The following is a 21,015-nucleotide window of genomic DNA, read 5'->3' as shown; positions in this document are numbered from 1 at the left end:
ATTAACTTAGTTTAGACTTATTCGACTTAAATTTTAAGACGAAAAAGTTAAAACTAAGGTCAAATAATTTTTATATATTAAGGCGAATAAATAACTTTTTTTTTATTTGGTTCAGCAAGTCAAAAGTAAGGTGAATGACTATCGTGCTCGAAGTAAAGACGAATAAGTTCAAACTAAGACCAAAATATACAAATAACTTAAAATAAGTTGAAACTAAGATGAAAAAAGTTCAAAAAGTTGAAAAAAATTTAATTTAGGTCGAAAAAGTCGAGATCTTATCGAAAAATCGTCGGTAAATCGATATCTTCAAAAGAAAATAAGGCGAAGCGAGCCTGAATCAAATTTTATTTTTGACCCGGGTAATTTACGGTATTTGGAATAATGCGGTATTTTAAGGCAAACGTACGGTATTCCACGGCAACAGCGCGGTCATTTTACTGAACATTTGCAGTAAGAAAACGGTAAGTTTCCGTAAAATTGTGGCAAGCCTGCGGTATTTTACCCTAAAGTGAAATATTGCACTGCAAAAATAAGTGCTTACCGCAAAAATACCACAATTACGATTAATGGTCGCGTTTCAACGTAATTCGTCATAAAATACCGTAGATGGCCTAGGTTACTGTAAAGTCCCGTAAATTGCAGTAAAGTTGCTGTATAAGTACCGGATTTCGCGGTAAATTACGACAATGAAAATTAATAAATTACCAGAGTTTACCGTAATTCGGATCCGCCAGGGTTTCAGAAATTGAATTGATTAGTAATAAATACCTGAGGATTGTAAATCCATTGTTGGTTTCCTTTACTACCATGGCAAGGATACAAAATGACATCAGTGCCGCTGTAGTCTAAACATGATTCATCACGACGTATTTCTCCAGTTTTACTCAGCATCCAGTACTAAATAAAATAATTGTTTATTAATATTTATCCACTCATATTTAAATAGTAAAATTTTTTGTTAATTTTCAGTCGATAATTTTTTTTTAAAAGAAATATTTATTAATTTAGACTTTTAATTTAGTTTTTTTTATCTTTTAAGTAAATAATTTATGTTGATAGTAACCGTTTTTTTATAAGACAAATATTTAATTTAAATTTGGATGAAAAAGACCATGAGATGGACTCGAACCATCGACTATACATTCGAGGTTCTTCGAATCCTGAATTCAAGTTGAATTTAATATTTTTGTTGAAATTAATAGGTTAATTATTTCTTGTAGTAATTATTTTCGCAATTCATTATTAATGTCAATGTAAATTTAAATAACAAAAAAAAATATTTAAAATGGCGAATAAAAGTCTAAGTTCATTAATATGTACTAAAATTATTTATTTAAATAGCGGCATGAAATATCAATCGATGATAAAATAAAAAAAAAAATCAATAATAATTTTATGTAATTTATTTAATTAAAAACAATTGACCTACTACTTCTGCGTAATTTCAATAGGAATTTTTTCCATATTTTGTAATAATAAAAAAATAATTGATGAAAAATAATAAAATGAAAATACTTCGAGTTTCACTGCCGAATCAAATTAGCCGTAACTTTATTATCCATTCTCTAGTTTCAAGTCGAAGTTAATATAATGAGCATCATACATGATGATGTATACATCAGACATCGATAATTACATTCAAGTGGTAACGAAAGTAGATCAAATATCTCTCATGTCAATTAGATATCATCCAATTCAAATCGCTAGATTCTCCACTTTTCATTTAATGTATTCTTTATTAATTATTTTGTATATTTTTAGTTAAAAAAAATTCTGAATTTATAGAAGAGTAGTTCAAAAAAAACTTTGATTATATTTTTTATTTTTACTTTTTGAAAAGATAGTGTATGGAAAAAAAAAAGTTTTTCACAGAGTTTGAGTTCAAATCTAAAGTTTAAAAAGTCACTTAAAAATTATGAAAATTTATTAAATATGAATCATTTTTTGGATTTTAAAAGAACGTATACAATTTAAAAATTTTTAGAACTTTTTATAATTTTGAGCGACATTCAAAAATGCATATTTTCATGTAAAATTTTCAGATCATTTATTTTTTTATGCAATAACATTAACCGTAGTTAAGACTCGATTTTCTTAATATTTAGAGTTTTAAAAATTTTCGAGCGGCCTTTTAAACTTAAATTTTCGAACTTAAACTCGTTAATATTTTTTTTTTATACCTTACACTAATTTTTCATAGAGTTAGAGTAAAAAAACAAAATCTTTTATCAAAATTTTTCAGAAATGTTAAAAACTCTTTAGTACATTACGGAAAATTTTATGACCTTCTGAAAATTTCTGTTACAAGAAAAACAAAAAAAGAAAAATTGGAAAATTTTGCAAGAGTATAAAATTGTCTAGAGAATTTCATAAAGTTTTTCAAATATCTAAAAAAAAAAATTCAAATTTGGAATATTTGAAAATTTTATTAACGTTCCACATAATTTCGGAATTTAAGAAAAAAAAATTGATCGGAGTCCAATTTAAGGAACAGCTTAGAGTGGGACAAAAAAATAATCATTTGAAAATATTTTTCAAACAATATGTATTTTATGCCGCTATTTATTACTTAAGTTTACTAAAATAAATAAATGAATTAGTACATGCGTCATGCTTAAGCTTTAATATCTAAAAAAAAAAAAAAGCAATAAATAAATATGATAAAGACATGATAGTAGTCACGTAAAATAAATAAATACGTATTAAGATAACTTTTGTAATAAAGTATTACACAACGGGTGGTAATGGTGAGTTAAGTCGACAATTAATTAAAAGGATGCGTCGCAATTTAAAATGTTTATAAGATAATAATTACAAATGTGACTATTTCTCTTCTATAATTATTGTTATTATTATTGTGATTATGGTGATTGTAGATGTAACATCACAAAGTAAAGATGGTTGTATATTGTACTTAGTGTGTTCGTGTTACTCGACACTTAAGGATTGATGATGACTCAAGACTGATTAGAGTTTGCTGGTGATTACGACGCGCGAGTAAGACGAAGATTAACGTGATTCAATGTGTCACGTTTTATTTATACTTATTAAATGTTGGGTAAATATAATTAAAGCTTGTAAGGCATTTAATAAATTTTTTTATTTTTTATTTTATTATTTTAAGCATTAGTTGAAATTATGCATGCAGTATATAATTTAACTAAATTAAAACCAACTCCCGACCAACCTCATTTTTTTGTATAAATCTAGATAATTAAAAACGTTAGTGCTGTTCTGTATGGAAAAAAATTTATGTATTGTATTAATAATACTCTTTATTTATTACAATCGTTAAAAAAAAATTACGGAACTTAATAATTTTGTAACTTTGGTTAAAATTATCGGATTGGAATATAAAAAAATTTTTGAAAAAAAAGAAAAATTGATTTGGCTGCAATTTTGTAGAAAAAAATTGAAATTTTAATTAACAGTTTCATATTAAAGTTAGCATAAAAACGATATGATTTTTTTTAGTTGTAAGAATTTTTAATAAACATTTTTTTGTATTTTAATAAAACTAACCGATGAAAAAAACATCATATAAAATGTACACGGAAAGAAAATTATGGGAAGTTTTGCTATGCATTATGAGAATAATTCCCATAATGGTATAGGATTAGTTCCTGAACCAATATAGGAACCGTTCCCATAATATTAGGGGAACTATTCCCATAATAATGGTATGGGAAGTATTCCTATAATATTAGGGAAACTATTCCCATAATAATAGTATGGGAAGTATTCCTATAATATTATGGGAACTATTCCCATAATGTTATGGGAACCATCCCTATAATATCATAAAAATGTTTTCTTGCAAAATAGTGTAGAAATTTTTTCACAATTTGAGATTTTATCAAAATTTAAATTGTTATTTCCAAAATTTGAATTTTCTTCAATATTCTGCGCTGGCAAAAAAGTTTTGTTAAAAATTTTAATGTTTTTGCCAAATACGAATTTTTTTTCAATGTTTAAATTTTTGTTTTTATATCTAATAATATTTCTGTGTATTGTAGAAATGATTTCCACACTTTTCTTCAAATAAATATTTTCATGATAGTATGGGAACCATTCCCATAGTATCATAGGAATGATTCCCATAATGCTGTAGATACTATTATGGGAACCATTCCTATAATGTTATAGGAATAGTTCCTATAATTTATGAAAATGGATTCTATAATTTATAGGAATAGTTCCTATATATTATGGGAATCATTCCCATAATGTTATAGGAATGGTTTCTATAATTTATGGGAAAGGATCCTATAATTTATAGGAATAGTTCCTATATATTATGAGAGTCATTCCCATAATATTATAGGAAGTCTTCCTACAAATTATAGGAACCATTTCTATAATTAAAGGAACCATTCCTATAATGTGATGGGTATTGTTCCCATAATTATGGGAACTATTTCTATAAATTACGGGTAACATTCCTATAATTATAGGAAGTGTTCTCATAATTTATGGTCGTAATTCCTATGCTGGTATAGGAAAAAATTTCACAAAATTATGGGAACCATCCCCATAATTTTTTTCAGTGTAGTTTAGAAATAACGTGTCAATTGATAAAATTCTATTTTTGAGATTTTCATTCCAAATGTTTTCTTAGTAACTAAAAATTTTTGATTAATTTAACGTTAAAAAAAAAATTTTTCAAATTAAAAAAATTATCGACACAAATTAATTACGTGGGATAAAACTTTTTGCACAATCTAGTTAAGTAACGAGTTTAAATTTTCCCATATGATTATAAATGAATGTTTTTTTTACAAATATGATTGGAAAGTATATTTTTGAAATTCGAAAACGAATCAACTTTTATTCCAATACGATCATTTCAAACCAAAGTCACAGCGTTTTGAATGTTGGTAATTTTAGTTAGGAGAATAGCCCTTAAATTTTTGTTGTAGTATGAATCAATGTTAAATCCGAGTGCCCCGGTTTAATTTAAATAACTTCCGTGCAGTGTAATCATGGGATACCTGATTACCGCCTTGACGGTGACAAGGCCACAGCCCTACCGGTTGGTGAAGGTCTTCGGGTTTGCCTGACGAGTCTATACACACGTCTTTATCGAGGTGTCTTATCTGCATTTAAATTTAATCTAATAAAGTAACCAGTAACAATAACTAATAACCAATTGTACTCGCATATCATAACCCTCAATTTTAAAAATTAATAAATCTGCTCTTAAATTAAGTTAATAAACAATAAAACAAATGTAGCAACGAAAAAATTGAGTCCACGGGAGTTAGTTTTAAATGATATGGCACATTAGATGACCTATAAAAACAAAAATAATTCATTTCATTGCTTGTATTTGTACCTGATTGCCGCCTTGTCGATGGCAAGGATACAAACCCACCGGTTTGTGTAAATCGGACTTACGAGCTGGTGAATCCAAACAAGTGCTTCCACCCTCGCCGAGATTACGAATCTATTTGTTAGTTATTCATTAGTTGTAATTTTATTAATCATTAATTATATGTATTAATCAATTATTCTTTAGTCATTCATTAATATCAAGAGATCAATATGTTATACATTACTTAGTTTTTTTATTAAGTAATTAAATAAATATTTAATATCAACTTCAAAAATTAGAAATCTTGCAATTAATAAATTTTCGCTCACCTCAAGCACGAAGCGCTTAACCCTATTCTCACTTAAAAATTTTTCACTAATTAACGCAAATTAAATCGAACCTACAGTTGATATGATACATTAAAATGATACAATAGCAACATTATTTTAAAGACAAGACTCTACTAAATAAATATAATTTTATTAAAAGTCCGTAAACTTTAATATTAATGTCAAAAAGTTGAATTCAATTTCTATTTTCAGTGATATCGGCCAGTTTTTACGTTATTATATTCTTGTTAACACAATAATTATAAAGAATAAAATTAATTAGTCTCATTGTTTTGGCATTAGCTTTAGATTTTGATTGAAAATAACCCTAGTAAAAGTGATTATTGAAAAATTTTTATCACTAATCTATAATAAATAAATTAAAAATATAATTGACAAGTTACTCAGGTTAACTCCCTAGCGGATTCAAACTACGATATTTTACCGCAAACTACGGTATTTTAGATCAAATAGATCGTATTTTGCGGTGTTACCCCTTGCGGTTTCGGAAATATCGAGATAATCCCGGAATTATACGGTATAAATACTGCATAAATACGGTATTACTTAAGTTATTTTGGCCAGTTTTTTTGTCGAATTATCACCAAAAATTTACAAAATAAATTCAGAATATTTACGGTAAGAAACCAGAAAAAATACGCTATTTTCACAGCATTAAAACCCTAATTATACAGCATATTTATAGTATATTTTCGGCATTTTTGTAGTATTAAACCCTTCTACCGGGAAAAAAAAATGTGTGTGTAATATTATATAACATTTTATTTAGTTATATATAATTATATATAACTTTATGAAGTTATATATACAATAACTGTCATGTAAAAAAAAAAAAATCCGCTGTCTTGTGGGATCGATTCCGACTCCTAAATATTTGAAGTCTGGTCTGTTAATCACTATGCCAAATCACTTACTTGAAGGATAAAATTAATTACATTGTGAACTAATAAAATAAAATAAAAAATTCTATACTTTGCACATTTTTGATTATTTTAAACGCAGAAGCAAACATAATATAAAACTAAATTTTTTACAATTTTCCATTATATCAGCATAAATCTGGCAAAATTGCTTGATAATTACGGTATTGTTACCAAAAAAAATACGATTTTATTATGATAAAGTTATCGTATTATTATGGTTTGTATATAGCATTTTTTCGGTAAAAGTTCGGCATTCTTATTGTAATTCTACTGTAGTATTCTAGTAACTTTGCAGTTTGAGTACAGTAAATATATTGCATAACTATAGTAAAAAAACTGGCCAATCAAACCATGATAATACCAAATTATGTCGGTAAATTTACGGCATGAGCATAAATGCCGAATATTTGCGATGTTTTGCGGCATTCTCAAAACCTCGAGGGACGGTATTTTACGGTAAAGGTGCGGTTGATTCACCGTGAATTTGCGGCAATCCTGCGAGATTTTACATTAAAAGTGAAGTATTTTACCGCAAATTTGCGGTGACATTGCGGTATTTCACCGTAAAATACCGGAGTTTGCTTTAAAACACCGTATTTGACCGCAATCCTTCCGAATACCGTAAATTACGGTAGAAATGGCACGAATTGCAGTAAATTACCGCAATTTGCCTATTATACCGTACTTACGTACAATACGGTATTTTGCGGTAAAATGCGGTAATTTACCGTAATTCGGACCCGCTAGGGCTGATATTCTTTGTCTCCTTGTCTATCGTGTTATATTTTATTACTGTTCATTCTCTCTCTCACGGACTAGCAACATAACCCTGGCAGTAGTATAGTTGGATTAACGAGATTTAGCGTTTTGGATATATTCGGTTTTCTACCCCCACCATCGATGCGCATACCTTAGGTATTAATTTTAGATGGTGGGGGTAAAAACCGAAAATATTCGAAACGCAAAGTCTCGCTAATCCAACGATAGAAAATAACTATAATAACATGGTAACCATTATGGAAAATGGCGATTTTATTTAACAATTATGAAGTAACATACCACAGAAGTAATGATTTAGACATAAATACTTAAACTTATAAAAAATAAATAAATAATGAGTTTTTAAATTCCATTATCTCAATTAATTACTTGGCTCAAAGATTTTTACTCTTTAATCAAGTAAACTTTTTTATCAGTGTAATAAATTTGAGTATTGAGTAACAAAGTTTAACAATATTACTTTTTTAAAATAATTTTTTCGGTCAATAAATTAATAATTTTCTCTAATGTATTGTCTAGACATTACCTATCGTAATTATAGTGAATTTTTAGTAATCTGTGTTTGAGGTGTGCACTAAATTTATTTAAATAGTGATAGTAATATTTTTTCTCCTGATATTAATAAAAAATTCAATGTTAAAAAAAAAATGTAAAACATAAAAAATACAGTTATACGATTATTATTATTATTATTATTATTATTATTATTATTATTATTATTATTATTGAGTCACTGGAAATGCAGCAAATATATACGTAATGAAGGTAGATAGTAAACGTGTGACACTTATATGATAAGGTAATATCAGCAAATCCGGATTACTGTGTACGCTAAAAATTTAGCTTACGTAGTCAGTCTACAAAACTATAGAATAAGGTCTGGTAGAATTGGTCTTGGGTCTTGGTGAATTGCTAGATGCTGCTTCATAACTCTCAATCTCTATCTCTGTCTTAATCTCAACCTATATATCTATATATACATAAGGTCTCTGTGTAAAAAAGAAAAAAAGAAATAATGATTCATCGTTTATAGTCGGCGGCAGTGATGAAGTTCCACAGGTCTCGGTCCAGCATCTTCTTTCTTTTTTTGGCTCATGAGTTTTCTGTAGGTGAATTAGCTATGAAAAAGTGAATTAAAATGACCTAGAGGCTTTCATTTGCAGATGGAGATTATTAATGAACATGTATGGATAAATTATTAGTGACCTGAGTATACCTATAGAGCTTTATAGCTTCATATATTTTTGTATGAGTGTTTGTGCGTGTGTTCGTATTCAACCTGTTGTGGCATATGGCGCAGCATTAAAAGAATTGATTAAAGTTGATTGGATTACTTAGCATTTTAAATGAAAACTTTCCGAGTTTTATTTATATATTTTGATAATGTATTTATATAAATTATTCATTGTAATAAATCAGTAGTTTATTTAATTATTGACTGTATCGTTTCATATGTATGATGTTCAAATTAATGCGGTGAAATAAATTTATAATGTACTCATAAGAGAAAAAGCAATTTATTTTTCAATACCAAAGAATCTTCATGAATTTTAAATAATTTAGAGTTCATTTAGTAAATACTTAAAACTAGTATGAAATATTTAATGCTACCAATGACACTCACTTTAATTTTTAATTTAATCAACCAAAAACGAAGGAAATGGATATTTTGCATTTTTTAATAGCAATTTCCTGAAGTTTGTAGATAAAATTGAATCTACAGGCAAAAAGACTAAAGATTAAAAATTTCAAGAACATTTTCAAGCTTTATCGTTAGTAGCATTTGCCTTAGGCTCATGCAGCAAATATAAACATTAATTAATTTATAAACAAAGACTTTAACAGTATTGATATTTTTATAACAATTGTGCGATTGAATTTAATATTTTGTATTTTTGGTAGCGGTTGCCTTTGGCTCAAGCAGAAAGTTTAAAAAAAATTAATAATTTACAAGCAAAAAAATTTAAGTTTATAAAAATTAAGAATCGTTTTAGGATTTAAATCATTTTTAATTAATTTTAACAGGTGTGAGTATCATTAATAGCAATTACCTTAGGCTCATACAGCAAATAAAAACATTATAAAAACGAAATAATAATTGATAATTTACTATTTCAATAATCATACCCATGCAAAAGAAATTAATTCCAAAAATGTTACAAAAACGTTCCTGACAGTGAACTTCCAAAATTGAGACAATTCTGAACTTTCAGTTGAACATTTTTGGAACTTTGAAATAATTAGAAGTCTGAAAAAATGTCAACTAGTGTGAGCTTTTCTTTGCGGGTTGCTTTTTTTATTTGGAAATTTTTTAAGCAAAAATCATTTGAATTGACAATTTTGCGAGTTTATAATAAGTTCAAAATTAGTTCCGATCACTTACTTTTGAATGAGTACGAAAAGTGAAAAAAAAACTGACTTTCCTAAAAAGTTTTAATAAAAATCATAAAATGTTCATAAATAGTTTCAACTGATTTTTATTTATTTTTTTGCCTCATACCTAAACAATTCTGGCAAGAGTCGTAAATATTCATAATTCCTAATTAATGTCTTTTTTTTCATGTTTTAAACCAAAAAAATTGTCGAATCAAGTTATTTTTGCTCAAAAAATAAAAAAAAAGCGCACAAAAATCCTACGCCAGTAGAAAATTGTTCACTTTATAATTTTTTAAAAGTTCCAAAAATTTTCTACTTAAAGTTCAGAATTGTCTCAATTTTGGAAGCTCACTAGATGAACGTTTTTGAATGATTTCTAGAATGATTTTTTTTTACACGGGTATAGATAAAATTGATATTTTGTATGAATTGGTAGTGATTCCTTTAGGAAAGTGTAAAAGATTAATCCACGACAACAACATTACTATTTATTATTATCAGGAATGTTTTTGAGGTTCAAATGATGTTTAATTATTCATATAAATAATTTTACAGAATAGTTGCATTTGCCTAAGGCTAGCGCGGCAAACTTGGCACTTCGTAACTTTTCTTTGATCTTCAAAATTTTGTTGTTTACTTATTATTCAATTGTTTTTAGTCTTTTGATTGATGATTTTATTTTATTTTACTTAAATATGTGTCGTATAAAAGTTAGAATACTGAAATAAAATCTTACGGTCGAAATTAAACTGCTTCCTATGAAAATGTTAAAAATTTTAGTTTCCGTAGACATTAGCTTGTTGAAAACAGTACACGGAGAAAAAAATATAGTAAAAATTACAATCTTATAGTAAAATTTACTAACAGATATGAAAAAATACATTCTGTATTGTAATTATTACTAAACGTTTAGTAAAATTTACTAATTAGTAATAATTACATAATAAGATGTTAAAAATTACTATGCGTAATGTATTTTTTGCTAACCCAATTGTATTTTTTACTATCTGTATAGTAAATTTTACTATAAGTATTTTTAATAAATACGAATTTAAGAAAGTAAATTTTCTAATACAATATAGGATTTGTTACTATACAAAATATTAAAAATTACTATACGCAATGTATTTTTTGCTAACACGATTATATTTTTTTACTATCTGTATAGTAAATTCTACTATGGATAGATAAAATTAAAATTTGGTGGGGATAGCATATACAATGTATTACAAGTTCTGAAACTTTTGTCCAAACGAGACATCGGGCCGTCAGACATAGGAAAGGAATCGCGCGCAGGAGATCAGGGTTTGAATCTCGGTTGAAACCAAGTGATTTTTTAAAAAACAAAAATCGACACCAACACTAATACAGATGACATAAATAGCAATAATAATCAAAATTATAGTAATAATAATAAAAAGTTAAAAGCTAATAAAAATTTGAATTTATTTTTTTCCATTCTAATATAGTAAAATTTACTAAACGCGATAGTAAAATTCAATAAACGGAATAGTACAATTTACTAAACGGAATAGTACAATTTACTTAACGGGATAGTAAAATTTACTTATCTGTTTATGAATTTTTCATATAAATCATAAGCGTTTCAAGATTACTATCTAAATTTAATAATTATTCCCATATTTTTTAGTAAATTTTACTATATTTTTTTCTCCGTGTAGTAATTACTAGAAAAAGTGTATAATATACCGGAAATCACATTTTACCGGACGCTGTAAAGATTTCTGTGATATTTAAAATTATTAACGTGTAGTCCACACACATTTCCGGGGTAGAGTGGAACCCAAAACAATTCCGAATTGTACTCACTGGCTATACTACCCCGTTATATATACTCTGAACAGAGTTACGTTTACGTTGACTATAAATTCTCAAGAGAGACTCTAGGTTGTGTGATTCAGGCGAGGTCAGGATCCAGAAAAAAAAAATGAATTTGTGTTGCAAAAAGAACTTACGAATAAATAAATAAATGAAAAAGTAAATTAAATTAAATTTATAGTAAAACATTGAAATGCCTGAGTACTGAGTGTCGGGTTCCATTCACCTTAAAATAAAATTATATAAAAAAAATTATTTAAAATATGAAGAATCCAACGACTCGTATTAAAATAATTATTGTACTAGGCTATTCTATAAATTATAAAAACTTTTTCTACAAAAAATAAAAAAAAAAAAACTTTTTGTCCCGACTTTTTTGTTTTAATTCCTACGCTCTCGTCTGTGTAAAATTATTTAAACGCAAAAAAATACTCACATTGGAGATTGAGTGAGTTGAAAATAATTCGCTTGTCCATTTAATAATTTAATTTTAAAATATTAAATTTTAATTTTAATTGTCCTTTATTTTTAAATTTATTAATTAAAAATTATTTAAACGACGACAACTTTTAAACAATCGATTTTCAAAAGCAATTTTTAATCAGATCAAAGTTACAGGAAATTAAAATTTCTTTTCAATGACTTTAAAAACTATGAATATATCTCACATATTTTTAAAAATAGAAGTAAGCAAAATTGCATTTAATTTTAAACTTTCCGCTATAAAAATTGACGATTTTTGAAAAATTCCAAAAGTCATTGTCTTCATCCCAATTTTTGTAAGATTTTAACGTATTGAGTCCCTACATGGAAAAAATTAACTGTTGTTGCAACAGGACATATCCCAGGACATATACATAAAATTTATAATTATTAAGTTAATTAATAATACTTTAATATGTATGTTGGCAGATAATAAAAAATTAATTCTGTAGCTACTACAAGACTAGCCCTGTAAATACTGCAATACATTTTTGTTGCAGCTACAGGCTTGGCCCAGTAGCTGTAACAAAGTGAGATCTGCAGCTGCTACAGAACTTTCCTGTTGCAGTAACAGTTATTTTGGTTCCATGAAGCAAACTATTCTAGCTATTTTCAGAATCTTGTCTGAGTGTTTGTATGTATGAGTGAGTATGTGGGTGTGAATTCTATAACCTTTTAACTAATTAACCGCTTTGAATGATTTTTGCGGCAGTCGAAACATCTTGATAGTTATTAACTTTCCTATAATTTTTAAATCATTCGATTGAATAGACTCTGAAGTAATTAAAAAATATGGAAAAAAAAAAAAAACATATTTATATAGCCTTCTCATGAGCATGTATAGTATATATTTATATAATACTCCCTCATTAATTTCATGTAAATGGTATTGGGAGATTTAGTGTGTATTGATATTACTACGAAGTAATCATCAATCAGCTTTGATCAGGTTTAGTCATAATTAGAATAATAATCCATAATGTAATAGAATGAAAGCCTCTAAGTCAGCTAATTCAAACAGCGATAGTTCAAAGCACGTGAATTCATTAGTTGGAACGTTTCATATAGCTTAACGTCGTACTTCGTATCAAAGTTGCCGTTTGCATCTGACGGATTAAACTGAAAAACCTATTTTAATGATCGCATAATATTCAATGATATGAACTAGACATCATATACAAATATATAAATGCATAATATTAAGTTTAAATATTAAAATTTGTACCTCGCCGGAAGCAACAGCTTCTCCTGGAATAAACAGCTCCGGGTATACGTTGTCAAGGTACCATTTGAATGACTTACATCCAAGTTTCTTCCTTAAATCTTTACGCTCAGACACGTCTCCGTAATTACCCTATTGCAATATTATATTTTAGAAATTAATTGGGTTATTTAATACAATTTTAAGTAAAATTAAAGTTAATATATGAGATAGAAAATCAGTAATCGACCGTGGCCTGGTTCCTGAACTTTTAAACATTTTTTGATTAACGAATTCAATAATTCGGAACTTTAAATATTTTGATTGAACTTTTGAATATTTATAAATTTATAATTTCCGAAAATTGAGAATAATTCTATTGGAATCTGATTTTAAAATATTTAATTTTGAACTTACATGTGAATAATAAAAAAAATATTTATCTATTATTATGTCTTTCATAATTTAAGTTTACATGATTCGTAAATATACTAAATATGTAATGAATATTTTCAATTTTGTTATTCAGAATTCATCGCTATATCAATAATGTCACTTCGTCATTCAGAGTTTCGGAGTTTGAGAAAAAATCACTCCGCATACGGCGGTAAAGGGAGGGGGGTTGTTTTTTTCAGGAGAGCGATTTTGGGGTGGATTAGATTTTGTATAAATCCGCATTCACTCTGATTCGGAGTTTTAATATTAAAATGAACTCTCTTAAAAGTGAATTTTACTCTGAAGGAATTAAATAAATATACAGTCATCCGGTCCGCATTTACTCTGGATTTAATCCAAGTCCACCCAGCAAATTTTTTACAGTGTATGTAATTATAAATAACGAAAGTTGATGTTCCAATCGTATTACTATTGTTAATGTATTTCTATCAAAAAAAGTAAAAAAAAAAAAATTTTATTCAAAATATTACACATAACCAAAGAATATTGTTAACTTGACAATACTTTTATTTAAAATTGAAGATAGTCAATGCAGCAATCTAGTATTGTCAAGTTAATGATACATTTTGTTATGATAATTATCTACCATTAGCCATACTTCAGATGGTTACGATATTATATATAATTACATTTTTTTTCAGTGTATCGATAAATTTAATTTGTTCAATAGTTTTTGTTGTAATAATAACTCGCATCAAAAATTATATTTAAAATCAAAATTTAGTTTAATTTGAGGGTCAATAACTGAGTCTGGGTGATCAAAAACTGTAGCATTAATTATTAGTTGTCATAAACTGGGTCCATGAAATTATTTTTTTATGAAATATTTGGAATTGATAACTTTTTTTTTTACGAATAATAAAACTTATTCAAAATTTATGAAAAAATACTTGAAGAGGTCACTAATAAAACATTCAATTTTTTGTTTTATAAATGATATTGCTATATATATATATTTTTATATAACGTTACCCGCAATTTTTAAAAGTTCAGAAACTGAGTCACTTACCTTATTTTTAAATAATAAAATAATTTAATTAAAATATATATATGAATATTAACCTTATCATGACCTATACGTTGATAATAATATTGTGCATATTCATCTAACCACACCTCACTCAATCTAATACTATTTCTCTTGAGCACGTTTACTCCACTTCTCCATTTGTATGGCGAACGTTTCCTGAAGATGTGACCGACATGCGAGCATGGCACTATTTCTAAAGTACCTATAACACGTACACAAATAAAATCATTATTAAATAATAATGACTTTTAAAAAAAAGTTATTGATTGTCCTGAATAGACGTGGCTGGTTTATTTAGTTGACTTTAATTGATTTTGTGTGGTTCTAAGTAAATATTCCGTGGTATAAATAATTTATATACTTGAAAACAAGTTGTTGAATTGTTCAAAGGGTTGTTAATTTTTAAGGATTAATTTTAGAGCACGTTTCATGGAAAACAAAGTTTTAGGAAATCACATTTCCTTTTTAATGATTATAAATAACATACGGTCACTTAATATATTTTGAGAAAGGTTAACAGCCAAAGTACTCTTCAAGCATTGATATGCAAATTTCTCTTTAATTTAATTCTTCAATTAATAATATCTCAGTAATAATGAAATATTACGGTTTATCTATAATCGTTAGAAATGTAATTCTATTTTCTATATGTAGTTATAACTTTAGTATAAATAGATTTTATAAAATCAATCGTTTCAAAGATATATTAATTTCAAATTTATTAAAAAAACATTAATACTTCGTTTAAAATAATTATCCGTTTTTGTAAAATGGCGTTAAATTTTAAGTAATTTAATTTAAAGTAATTTTTAACGAAAAAAAAAATAAAAGGTGTAGGAAATTCAATTTCCTTTCTTGTAATTATAAATGACAAAGATATTTTGTAAATTTTGAGCGATATCAATAATTAAAGTATAAATTAACAATAAAGTCTCGTTATAGCACACCTAAAACCAAACCTAAAAACACGTCCACTGAAAATAGAATATATTTAAATTTCATGTCTTACTCTTGTATTTTGAGTTGATTAATTGTACACAGAAAGAATTTTTGTATGAATATTGCCATGCCGTTTTTTTAAAAATTACTCTAAGTCGAGTAATCTTGGGCCATGATAACTTTTTACCTGTGACTTACAAAATTTTATTCTTCCAGTGAGTAAAAATCAAACAGATGAATTTTCACTCACAATTACGAATAAAAAATATCCCTAGCGTCATGATAAAAAAGTGATGATTCATTTTATAAAATTTACAATGAATTAAAATAAAAATTACAATTAATAGGTTGAAATTTCTATAAAAAATCTAAAATCATCTAATCGCATTAGAATATGGCTTAAAATAAATATTTTGAAAAAAAAAAAAAATAAACAAATTTATTTACAATTTTAAAATAAATATTAATTTCTACAGATAAAGAGATTGTCTTTTTCCAAGCATACGTTTGTGTTCGTAACATGTAAGTTGTCGCGAGCAAAATACAACACGCACATTTAATAAAAGTCGAGATTAACCGACGATTAACGTAGACTGGTATACTACTGAACTATCAATCTGAAATTTAGAGTAAGAAATACTTCAATAAATTCGAAATTTTATTCGAGTTACAAGTAATTTTTCATTATAAAATCAATGGGTTTAAAATAAAAGGCCATTCGGAAGCCGAAATGGAAGTAGATTTTATGATATACATATATCTATGTAAAAAAGTGTATAGCCACAATTGGAGGCTTGAAAAAGCCGCAAAAAATATTTTTTTGATCATCAGAAACGAATGCAATAGAAAAATTTCATCTAATGAGTGGTAAGAAGTAATTTCTTCGGTTTAGGCATATATATGTAGGCATGAAAATAAAAGCTTATTGAAAGAGTTTTCAGATGCAGTTTATAGAAATTCGATAAGTTGTCACATTCGAAAGTTCTTGAAGAGAGAATCATTAAAAAAATAAACTTTTGGCGTTTTGAAAATTTTGAAATTCACTAACTTTTAAACTGTGTGACCAATTTTGCTCAACTTCCAACTTGATCTCAAAAATCGTCTACAGAAAATATATGTTGAGTTTGATTGGGATCCGCTAAGAATTGCAGGCGATATCGTCGTGACAAGCTGCGCTTTATTGTATAAATATATATGTATATATTAGGGTGTTTCAGAAAAAAAAATCATTTTTTTTATGGTCTCGAAAATTAATCTTAGGTATAAAAAAATCATTCTAAAAGAGCAGCTTGAAATCTCAATTCTACTAAGAGCTCAACGAATATTAATTTTCCCTTTTAAATTGCATGTAAAAATATTTTTTTTTGTTTTCTGAAAATAAAAGTGTTAAAAAATTTTTTTTTCCGAAAATCGAAGTGCATAGTCTTGTAGGAAATGAAATTCTCTACAAAAAAGCTCTCAAGTGTTTTCTCCGTAGAACTAACAAAAACAAAGTTATGAAGCTTTAAACTATATTAAATAGCATAACTTCATATTTTTATTATATTAAATAGTTTTTGACAGAAATTAAGGTTTTTTCAATTGAGTTAATACCATCTGTGAATTTTTTTTGAATACATGATGACAATTTCCTTACTTTCAAAACAGTACTTTTTTTTTTTAATTTTAAAACAGAAAGAAAAGAATTTGTAATTCTCAAAAAAAATATTTTTCTTTCAAAATTTATACGGAAAATAAGTAAGATCTCAGAAACCTTTTTAAAACACCTGATTGATTATACATAATATATAGATTCCCCGTATACGTTAAGTTTTTCAATTCAGTATTGTTTCAAGCTTCATAACTTTTTTTTCTGTTAGTTGTACGACGAAAACACCCAGGAGCTTTTTTGTAGAGGATTTAATTTCCTATACGACTATGTACTTTGATTTTCGAAAAAAAAATTTTTAAATACTTTTATTTATAAAAAATAAAAAAAAAATTTTTTAACATGTAATTTAAATGAGAAAATGAACAGTCGCTGAGCTCTTAGCAGAGTTGAGCTTTTGAGCTGTTCTTTTGAGAGGATTTTTTTTATACCTAAGACTAAATTTTAAGACTATAAGACTTGGAAAGAAAAATAATGTTAATTTTGAAAAAATCTAATATATAGGGCGGAGGGGGGGGGGGGTAAATGGGCCTCTAAAGTTTTGGAGACCCATTTCGCCCCCAAATCGTTCGAGGCACTCAAAATTTCAGGGGGTCCCCCCCCCCTATATATATAAATACATATATATATAAAGTTTTGAACCATATGTATTTCCTGACTCAGCTCGTCAAGCTGACTCCGGAGGTGGCAAAATTTTTCGAAAATTCCGTCATGAAGACAAATGCAATAGTTAGATTTACATAAAATCTATTATAAATGACATACTGAAGAGTAAAAACGAACACGTAGGATAAAAGTTTGTAGATTAAAATGAAATATTCAAAATAACTAATTAAATATGGGATCCCAACAGAGTATAAAATCATATAATTATACCACATCCTCTGCTGTTAAAAAATTACTTACTAGTAGGATAAAATATAGTCTAGCAACATTGATACTTCAACGAAAAATATTTAAAATTGAAATAAAAAATTTGATATTTTTGTAAATGGCCCAGAATTACTCGAAATTGCCGAGCAATTTTCATCAAAAATATTTTCTCCGAGTAGTGAACGCAAGAGTACTGACTTAATTCTTTTTTCAATAAATTAAGAATTATGCAGGGTTGTAAAATTCCTAATGAAAAAATATTACATTAACCATTATTTATTTATTTTTCAATGTAAATCATTTAAATCAGTTAGAAATATAAAATATAAATATGATTATAAATTAGCATTAACACAGTAAAAATTTTTTCGGATTTGTGTAAAGAAAAAAGTCTGTGTTAAATATTTAACATTCTTGTGTGTTAATTTACTGCTAACATACTGCTTTTTTCAACGGCTTAGGTTTGTGATGCTAGCTTACAAAAACGAGTTATATTTACACTCGTTTTCGCAAATTCACGCCACATACTTCAGGCCCATATCGCAACATCGAGATTGTCGGTAAATCGCTACTTTGCGGCCTTGTGACGTAAATATCTATTTTCGTCTTTCGTTTTTTAATTGGATATTCTATCAAAGACCATCATCAGTCGTAGCATGATAGCATAATAAAAATAATGTTTATCATTTCTATTTTTTTTTTTTTTTTATTTATGGTTTTATGAAGTAGCAATTTTTTTTTTAAATTTTATGTAAGCATTAAGTTTTTAGCATGAATATTTTAATCGTACGTATGTTATTAAATACGGTATGAATAAGTTACTGGAAATATTCTGTTTATTTTAACATGAGCAATTATTAAAGTTTTATATTTTAGAATTTTTTGAATCTTTTATAAATTTTACTGAGCTTTGTAATTATTAAAAAAAAATTAACTCTTGAAAGAGTGACTGACAATACAAATTAACTCGACTTTGTTCAAAAATACGAATAGAACGTAAAATATTTATGGAAAATAAAAAATAGATAAAATCAATTGGTGAAAAACGGCCGTGACATTTTACATCTTTAATTTCGTTCGATTTTTTCCTGCAAGCTTTTTTTAAAAATAAATATTTAACAGTATAAATAATTTATATTACCTCCACACATCCAGGTTTTAAAAGACAGTTCTAAATTTTCACCACCCCAGATGTCAAAGCCGCTATCGTAAGTTCCAAGACGTTCGAAGAAAGCTCGATCGATTGCAAATAAACCGCCGGCCATAGTCGGCGACCAAACAGGTTCTGCTGAATTTTTATGACGTTTTTTCTCACGTTCTGGTACTGCATGCCAGTTAAACTTTAATAATAAAACATTATTCATAGGCATAAATATAAATATAAATTTATAAACTTTTTGCTTATCAAATTCGCGCATCGCTAATTTAATTAAACAGATAAAATATCAAATATAAAACTTTATTTTACGTTTTAAAATAAAATATAAGTTGACAGTATAAATTACTCATTTAATTAATTAGTCAATTAGCTAATGAAGTTATTTAGTTTGATGATAAAATTTATAGTGAAAGTTAGTTATATAGATTTTCTTAGCGATTTACCTGAAGGTTCCAGTCAAAACCACCGACATTAACTCCGCCGGAATCACGCCAATGATACTCCAGCGTCGTGTCGTCAATGACATCAATAACTGGGCATACAACGGTTGTTGGATCACGTGCAATACGATCCAATAAGGGTTCCAACCACCCCTCGGTACACTCGCAATGGCTGTCTAAGTAAGTGAGAACAGGTGCTGTGGCAGCAGCAGCTCCCAGCAGACGGGCACGAATTAATCCTTCACGTTTTGACGCTCGTATTATTTTAACTTTTGGATAATTCATCATGTAATCCAATAATTGTCTTTTTAAATGAGCTAGAAGAATTTTATGCTATTAATAATGATCATTTAATAATATATAAGGTGTCAATTATTTGCCGTATTTTTTAAATCTAGAGATTAAATAGTTTTAAGAGCTCGGGAATCTATAAAATTTTTTAAAATCATGATAATAGCTAGTAAAATTGTAGATATTAATCGCCGTGGATTCATGAAAAATAAGGTGGCAAATTTTTTTTCATTGAGTTCATAAATAATTATTTATTGGCAGATAAGAATTGTTGTCAATACACTGTAAAAAATCAGGAGTGAATCCGGAGTGAATTCGAAGTGAAATTAAATTCGAATTTACTCCGCATTCACTTCGCCACTCGGAGTTCCGGAGTTTTAATACTTATATAAATTTATTTCAATCCGAATGTGTGCAAATGTGTGCGTGTGTGCAAATCTGTGCGTGCGCGTATGGGCGAGTGCGTGATTGTATGTGCGTGTATGTGTCCAAATATGTCGCGTGCTTAAAGGTAAAAGGGCTTATAACAATTTATGCGCCCTTTTACCTTTGCAAAGGTAAAAGGGCGCATATTTTTCTTTTTATTGCCAATCGAGTAGTAGACACATTCTACGCTTAAAATTGACAAAAAAAAAAAATTGAAAAGTAAAAGGGTGTATATCTTGAATTATACGCCCTTTTACTTTTAAGAATTCAAAATTTTGATGATCTAAAGGTGAAAGGGCGTATCATTTTTTTTTCGGCCAGCTCACAAAAGAATATATTCGTAGTTTAAACAAACACTCGCTTAGCTATAAGCCCTTTTATCTTTAAGCGCACGATGTGTGTGGGTGTGTGCGTGCGTATAAACTGATCAGTAATTTTATACACGAGTTTTTACTTCGATTATATTAAGTGGAGTTACATTTTATTA

At 27.4% G+C, this 21,015-nt stretch overlaps 1 protein-coding gene across 7 annotated transcripts in view; it reads right to left on the bottom strand.

Annotated features, from left to right (window-relative positions):
• LOC103578637 (putative polypeptide N-acetylgalactosaminyltransferase 9) overlaps positions 1 to 21,015 on the bottom strand; it is a 295,869-nt gene that overhangs the window by 4,158 nt on the left and 270,696 nt on the right. For 6 of the 7 annotated variants that reach the window (XM_053741866.1, XM_053741868.1, XM_053741867.1 and 3 more), the window contains 6 exons: positions 19,815 to 20,128; positions 19,354 to 19,552; positions 14,785 to 14,954; positions 13,291 to 13,419; positions 5,336 to 5,446; positions 769 to 897 (listed from right to left, as the gene is read on the bottom strand). In XM_053741866.1, the coding sequence (XP_053597841.1) occupies positions 769 to 897; positions 5,336 to 5,446; positions 13,291 to 13,419; positions 14,785 to 14,954; positions 19,354 to 19,552; positions 19,815 to 20,128 (1,052 nt within the window). Of the gene's footprint in view, positions 1 to 768; positions 898 to 4,991; positions 5,097 to 5,335; positions 5,447 to 13,290; positions 13,420 to 14,784; positions 14,955 to 19,353; positions 19,553 to 19,814; positions 20,129 to 21,015 lie in introns of all 7 variants that reach the window. The other variant, XM_053741872.1, reaches the window with a different exon arrangement.

This window comes from Microplitis demolitor, chromosome 9 (assembly GCF_026212275.2).
Source record: "Microplitis demolitor isolate Queensland-Clemson2020A chromosome 9, iyMicDemo2.1a, whole genome shotgun sequence".
Classification (NCBI taxonomy): domain Eukaryota; kingdom Metazoa; phylum Arthropoda; class Insecta; order Hymenoptera; family Braconidae; genus Microplitis; species Microplitis demolitor.
This window is presented reverse-complemented; position numbering and strand designations above follow the sequence as displayed.